This window comes from Lolium rigidum, chromosome 3 (genome assembly GCF_022539505.1).
Source record: "Lolium rigidum isolate FL_2022 chromosome 3, APGP_CSIRO_Lrig_0.1, whole genome shotgun sequence".
Classification (NCBI taxonomy): domain Eukaryota; kingdom Viridiplantae; phylum Streptophyta; class Magnoliopsida; order Poales; family Poaceae; genus Lolium; species Lolium rigidum.
Window position 1 is genome coordinate 397875952 of NC_061510.1, and position 7777 is coordinate 397883728.

General features: G+C 49.5%; 1 protein-coding gene across 1 annotated transcript; it reads left to right on the forward strand.

Moving 5' to 3' along the window:
- The first annotated feature begins 1238 nt into the window (after nt 1-1238).
- On the forward strand, nt 1239-6613 carry LOC124697727 (glutamate receptor 2.7-like). Its single transcript, XM_047230273.1, has 5 exons — nt 1239-1509; nt 3713-5019; nt 5109-5421; nt 5516-5922; nt 6068-6613. The coding sequence occupies exons 1-5, from the start codon at nt 1239-1241 to the stop codon at nt 6611-6613; spliced, it is 2844 nt and encodes a 947-aa protein (XP_047086229.1).
- Nucleotides 6614-7777: the final 1164 nt, after the last annotated feature.

Below are 7777 nucleotides of genomic sequence, written 5' to 3' on the forward strand. Positions count from 1 at the left end.
AGGAATAATATGGTAAGCGTCTACATACCAAGCTTCGCAGTGTTATCTTGCCCTGTGAGAAGTCAGTCTCAACAAATCCTGCAAATGTTGGCCGGTATAGGTTCAGGCTCAGAGATGACCTGCACCGGTGTGAGATGACAAACGCGAGTACATTAGTTGCTAATGAGGAAGGATAGATGAGAGCCATGAGCTTGGTGTCATTAGTCCAGGTGCACATGTACCTTGTGGTATCGGTGCACATAAGCACCACGGGCTTCGTGTCACTCCTGCCCGCCACCCTGAAAACCCTGAAGAACACCGTGGTTTTCTCCTCCAGCTTGGCTGAGGCGAGAACCCATAGCCCGAAAGGGCCCACGCCGCCCTTCTTATCTGCGCCCCATAGGCTGCACAGCTTCTGGGCGTCCTTGGCGAGTGCCGGGTGCAGCACCTCCATTCCTTTCATACTTGGCACCTCAAAGCTAACCTCAACCTCAGCCTGATGAACAATACATTAGGCTGGATAAAAAATATAAAACAAAAATTTTGAAATTCAAATTTACCGAATACCGTTGATATATTTTTAACACTTGATTTGTTTTTGTTTCGTCCCCTCTATGCTTAAATCCTGGATCCATCTATGTCTTCCGCAATAAGCAAGCGAGGCCATCGGTCTTCGAAAGGATCAAGAAAGAAGCGAAACTTTGGGTCACCACGGGTAGGGTAGACAGGTTGTAATATACTCCGTATCTCTTATTAATAGATTAGGGCACAAATCTTTTATCTCCGTTAAAAAATGATAGGCTAGTAGGAACTCGCTGGACTAAGATGCGAGACCCTTTTCGAGAGTCACAGTTGGTCTGGAAGAGTCAGTAGATGAAACACATAAACAAAAGAGCAAGAGGGATCAAACAAGACTTTAGCCGTCTCGTCCTTTCTGGTGGGTTTTCCTTTGAATCCCAGGACTGTTGGACTGGTTCCTGCCCTTCTTAGCAAACCGTGTCATACTAAACACTGACACCGCATCAGTCAAGTCAATTATACTGACTCAATGACAGAATAATACGGACCTCAAATCGAGCTCTGAACTGAAATCGCAAATATTTCCCATATATATATATGTGTCCGGAAACGGTGCTCTAGCTCAAGCACACTCATAATAACACACTACTTTGTGAGCTCGGTACATTTCATCTATCGATCTGGGCATCTGGTGGTGGCCGCTAGTTAGCTACGCCTGTGTGTGCAGGGTGTAGGGAGAGATGGCGAGGCACCTGGTACACTCTCCCGGTTCTTTCTTCCTCCTCTGCTTCCATCTACTTTTGGCTGCGCTGGTGGCCACCGCGCAGAACGCGCCAGTGAAGGTCCGCGTCGGCGTCATCCTGGACCTCATGTCGCCAGTCGGGCACAGGCGGCGGAGCAGCATTCAGATGGGGGTGGAAGACTACTACGCTGCGCATCCCGGTTCAGCTACGAGGGTAGAGCTCCATTTTCGTGACTCCGTGGGGGCCGTTCTTGATGCTGCTTCTGCCGGTAAGCTCCATCAATCGTCACACGCTTCACCATCTATTCAGACGTACGTTAGATTAATGTGTTCAGGCCCGGAGAGAGCATTCCCAGCTCACTTAGTAAAGTAGGACATATTCCGTTTAAATAAAGCAGTGGATTGCGACAATAAAAAAATAGGACATATTCCGTCTCGTTAAGGCTAACAAATAATTGCTCAACAAAGCTTTGCATGACATAAAATTTGTCACTAGATTTGTTTTCAGAAGTACTATGTTATGATAATGATTTTGTATCACGTAAATCACGTGTTCAAAAAGTAATTGTTGGTCCAATGTTTATCTAAATTCCTCCATTTCAAATAAAAAATGTTTTTCTTAATGAAATGAACATCTAATCTTCGTTTCATATCCAAGCAATACGCACCAATATATTTTTACGAATCCTACATGATCGCTTCCTTTTTAAAATTGAATCATAGTTATTCAAACAACATATGCATTAAAAGAGATTATGTTCGAGGTTATCCTCGGTCTTGGTGTTTCAATTAACTATTTTACTATTTCTCAGATAACCGAGAAAATACCTATGTTCCCGATAACAATCATCTGATCGAAATATGAGAATCATGCCAGTACAAAAGGGTTGGAGAATCTTAGGCCGTTATCAATGTTGACTAGGAAATAACTATCCTCTAAAAAAGACTAGGAAATAACTATATCTAAGAGCTATATACTCTCCCATACAAATAATTAATTCATTGTTGTCCATGATTGCCACTCTTTTTTGTTTGTAAGGCTAGTTAGTCCGGGTTATCATTTCCTATTATTTGTATATGTAAGTTTCTCATGTCATTTGGATACTCACCGTCTGACCACATCTTATATATATGCTAAGTACAATAAATTTCACTTTTATTAAGACTAGTATGATTTTTTTTTGCGAATTAGGACTCCGAATGTGGTTGGAGAATGTGTATAAGATTTGGTGAATGTGTTGGACTGCATCAAGAGATGAATTATAGGATAAGAGACATGTTTCACCTCTCCTCTTTTTAACTATGTGCCACGTCCCACACAATCAAAAATTCAAAATATGACGTAGTTGATTTTGATCAAGAAACGAGAGCTACTATATAATTGCAGTGAATAACCGTTCTGATGGCTACCTTGATTTGTCTTCCCGACAAGACAAACATGCAGTGACGTGAAACTTCCCAATCATTAAGCACTAATGTTGACTAAAAACCTTGTTAGATGACTATAACTCCATGTATGTGGCGTTCCCTAAAGTTGGACTAATTAAGCACTAATGTTGACTAAAAATATTTGGAGTTATACTTCAAAAAATCTTCCTCAAGGCTTACTTAACAAAATGAAGTAGAAAATCTTAGAGCATCTCTAACAAATCCCGTAAACCCTAGGCCGTTAAAACAATTATAAATGGTGTTGAAAAACACGCGATCGGGTGGTGGTGAGCATGTGTACACCATAAACTTCTCTCCGGCTCAGCGAACACTAGATATATTGGTTAGGCGATGAAATTTACAGCGAACATTTTTTAAGGAGCTGACTGTTTATACGACTCTCTTTGTGTCCAAATTTGATGAAAACCTCATAAAGACGGTGGGAATATTTCAAGGACTAGGCCTTTTACCATTAGAGATGTTTCTTATAGCTTATAGTTGCAGTGACGTTTTAAAATATAAGACTTTTTAGAAGCGTAGTTTAGTTTTTTTAAGCTTCTTATTTCATAAACGGATGTAGTACTTGATTAAGTGTGTCCGAGGCAAAAAAAAAACATTGTATTCTGCTACCTTAAACAAACATTGTAACTCCCTTTATTCTCGGAAAGTGCCTATGACACATGAGCACCAATGCACCCGGTTTTTGAAAAAACAAATTCAAAAACATATTTGTAGGACTAAAAAAATCAAAAATTAAATACGCACATACATATACCCATTTCTAAAGTTTGGTAGAAATTTCAGTGAAAAATATGTTGTATTTATGTAATAAATATTATAATTTAAAAACACATAAATATAATATTTAAATATTTTAGAAACCAGAAGTACTGATGCTGAGGTTCACCAAATCTGCTTTGCTTTATTCTACTTTACTGAAGTTCGGCCACGGGCCCTTCGGATTGGTCTGCCGGGCACGACTCGAGTGGCCGGCATACGCGTTACTTTGTCTTGCCTGATGGTCGTGTTCCTGTTGTGTTGCAGCTGTGGACCTGATCAAGAACACGCAGGTGCAGGCCATCATCGGGCCAAAGACCTCCGCCGAGGCCGATTTCGTGTCCCGCATCGGCGACCGTGCGCGTGTCCCGGTGCTCTCCTACTCCGCCACGTCCCCGGCGTTGTCCGCGGCGAAGACACCATTCTTTGTGCGCGCCGCGGCCAACGACTCCTTCCAGACGGCGCCCATCGCGGCCATCCTCGTCGCCTTCAGGTGGCGCGCGGCGGCCGTCCTGTACGAGGACTCTCCCTACGGCACCGATATCCTTCCGGCGCTCGCGGACGCGCTCCAGCGTGTTGGCGCGAAGATCATGGACCGCACGGCCGTGCCGAGCGACGCAACCGACGCCCGACTTGACGCCGCGCTATACCACCTCATGGCCATGCCGACACGCGTCTTCGTCGTGCACATGGTTTACCCTGTCGCCGCGCGGCTCTTCCGCCGGGCGAAGATGGCCGGCATGATGTCCGAGGGATACGTCTGGGTCGCCACGGACGGCGTGGGCAGCTTCATGGACATGTCCAGCCCCGAGGACGTCGAAGCGATGCAGGGCGTTGTCAGCCTCCAGCCGTACGTGCAGATGACGGATGCGGTCAAGAACTTCCCAGCACGGCTGAGGGCGAGGTCGCGGCGGGATAACTCAAGTGACGATGGCGTTGCCGGCTCGATCTTGATGAGGCTCTGGGCGTACGACACGGCATGGGCGATCGCTGCGGCGGCCGAGACTGCGCATGTGCCCGGACCGGCGTTCCAGACACCTAAACGGAGCACCAGGCTGACGGACCTGGACCGTCTCGGCGTGTCAGCCACCGGAACAACACTTCTGAAGGCGGTGCTGGCCACGACGTTCGACGGAATATCCGGTAAGTTCAAGCTGGTCGATGGACAGCGGCAGATGCCGGGGTACGAGGTGTTGAACATCATCGGGAAAGGAGCCAGGACGGTGGGTTTCTGGACGCCAGAGTCCGGGATCTCGCAGGATCTAGACGCCAGCAGCGCCAGGGAGATGAAGCAAATCCTTTGGCCAGGCGAGCCACGGTCCACCCCGAAAGGCTGGGTGGTGTCACCAAACGCGCAGGTGCTCCGTGTCGCCGTGCTGGTGAAGCGCGGCTTCAAACAGTTTGTGGGCGTCTCCGTCAACTCGACAACTGGAGAGACACAGGTAACAGGCTACTGCATCGAACTATTCGACGAGGTAATGAAGAACCTTCCCTACCCTGTGAGCTACCGGTACGTGCCACGGGATCCTAGCGTGGATTCTTACGGGAAAATTGTGGATCAGGTGCGCGATCAGGTCAGTACTCGATCACTACCACAACTTCTAGATTTCAATTCGAATTACATCTTAGAATTATGATTAACATGATGAAGAAACACTTGCAGGAAGCCGACATGATCGTTGGAGACGTGACGATCACCGCCAGCAGGATGACCAAGGTGGACTTCACCATGCCGTTCACGGAGTCGGGGTGGTCGATGGTGGTGGCGGTGCACAAGGACACGAGCCCGACCATGTGGATCTTCGTGTATCCCCTGAGTGCAAGTCTCTGGCTTGCCAGCCTTGCCTTCTTCTGCTTCACCGGCTTCGTTGTGTGGGTGATCGAGCACAGGATCAACCCCGAGTTCCGGGGCACACCATGGCAGCAGTTTGGCCTCATCTTCTACTTCGCCTTCTCGACACTCGTATTCTCACACAGTAGGAAATCCAGTTTGGTAGTAGGAAGATTACTGATATTCATGTACACGATCACTTCACTTCCCTAATTGATCAAGTGCTTGCTAATTTGCAGAAGAGAAGCTGGAGAGCAACCTGTCGAGGTTCGTGGTGATTATATGGGTCTTCGTAGTCCTGATCCTGACATCTAGCTACACGGCGAGCCTGACGTCGATGCTGACCGTCCAGAAGCTCCTGCCGAGGGTGACCGACGTGAGGGAGCTACAGAGACGCGGTGACTTCATTGGGTACCAGGAGGGCAGCTTCGTAAAATCATCTCTCCTGGAAATGGGTTTCGCCGAGGACAGGATGAGGGGATACAACACCGAGGAAGAGTACGCCGACGCGCTGTCTAGAGGCTCGGCGAACGGTGGGGTCGAGGCGATGTTCGACGAGATCCCGTATCTGAAGCTCTTCTTGTCGCAGTATTGCGATGGCTACACGATGCTCGGGCCCATCTACAAAACCGACGGCTTCGGATTTGTAAGCTCCCACGCTAGACGCCACTACCTCAGTTGAAGGATATGCAACAGAACTGACGTCGTACCAGGAGTCCATGATCAAGACGATACTGTCATGCATGTAGGATTGATTAGCATCTAATCTTGTGTGGTTCTTCGATCTGCAGGTGTTCCCGAGAGATTCCCCAATGACGGGGGATGTGTCCCGGGAGATACTCACGTTGAATGAAGCGGGGAAGATGTCCAAGATCGAGAAGGCATGGTTCGGTGAGCCGGGCACCTGCCGGAGTCAGACAAACTCCGTCGTCGGCCTGTCGTCGAACCTAAGCTTCGAGAGCTTCGGCGGGCTATTCCTCGTGACCGGGGTGGCCTCCAGCCTCATGCTCCTCCTCTACCTCGCCACCTTCGCCTACCGCGAGCGCGATGAGCTCCGGGCAGCAGAGGCCACTACTGCCTCCGGGAGCGTCTCGCTGCCAAGGCTGCGGGCATGGCTGCAGCATTATGATACAAAGGACCTCCGGTCCCCCGTCTTCAGGATGAACGATGAGTCCGTGAGGAATGGCGTCGTCGAGACCCCGAGGAACGACGGAACGACCCCCTTCAGCGAGCGTATCAGCTCCGAACTCGAGATGAACGCCACCTCTTCAGAAGAAACACCAACGCATGAACCAGGGACCTCGTTCGAGCATGCGCAGGGACGGAGCCAGGAATGAAGTATAAGGGGGACAATCTTAGTATGAGGGAGGCAGAACTAGCTAAAATTACACAAATAAAGAGCTGACATTGCTTGTGTTCGAAGGAAAATCATGAGCATGGGGGGGTGCAGCCCCCCCCCCCTCGTCCCCCCTTGTCTCCATCCCTGAACATGGGGCGACATTGCACCGGCTTCTGCAGAGATGGAAACACAAGCAGCTAGCCAACCCCACTAGATTTATATTTTTTAAAGGAAACTGCTGGGCGTCCCGGGATCTGATTTTCCAGCCCCCGGGTCGCCAGCCATCGGATCGGCCATCTTGGACGGCCAGATCTGCTTTTACTGAATGTAGCAAAAAATATCTCCCGTCAAAAAAAAAACCTGCTTTTGCTACAATGTAGAAAAAAATGGTTTAGCCACGAAATCAAATAAAAAGGCTGAGCTCGCCGGAAACCTCGCCGGAGAGCTCATAGCAAAAAAATTATGCTATTGTAGCAGAAAAATGCTAATATAGCAAAACCCAATATCACCGGAAACCGAAACCTGCAACCGATAGCAGCGCTGCCCAATGTTGCAGCAACTCCATCTACCAGAGACAGCAATACCTGAAACCGTCAGTAGCAAACCTCGAGACCTAAGGTAGCAAAGCATGCCTCCGCCGGTAGCAGCGCCGGACGCCTACGGTAGCAAAACCCGTCTTTGCTGGTAGCAACTTCGCATGCCATAGGCAGCAAACATTCGGAGACGTACGGTACCGGTGCATGGAGGTCCTTGTAGCACCAGCAGACAGCAGCACCTCCTCGTGGGAGCACCGCCCAACAACGTAGCTCCGGCAACCACCACTTGTAGCAGCACTGCAGCCGGCGTTTGCAGCTCTGGCGTGAAACACTTTATCGCCTCGTCCTCGCTGCCACCCCTCACGCTGCCACTAGCCGCAGCTGCTGCAGACGAGGCCTTCTCCTCCAGCTGCTACGGTCAGTTCGGGGACGAAGCTTCGGAGGCCGGGGAACGACCGTGGATGGGGAGGTGGACGAGAGGTAGATACGGGGGCGGCGCAGGGGACCTGGAGCGGCGGCATCGTCAGATCCATCGCGGTCATGGCCTCCCGGAGTGCTGCGAGGGAGGAGTGGTGCTGGTGAGGTTGGAGGTAGGGGAGGGGGCAGCGCCATGGCGGACCCATCGG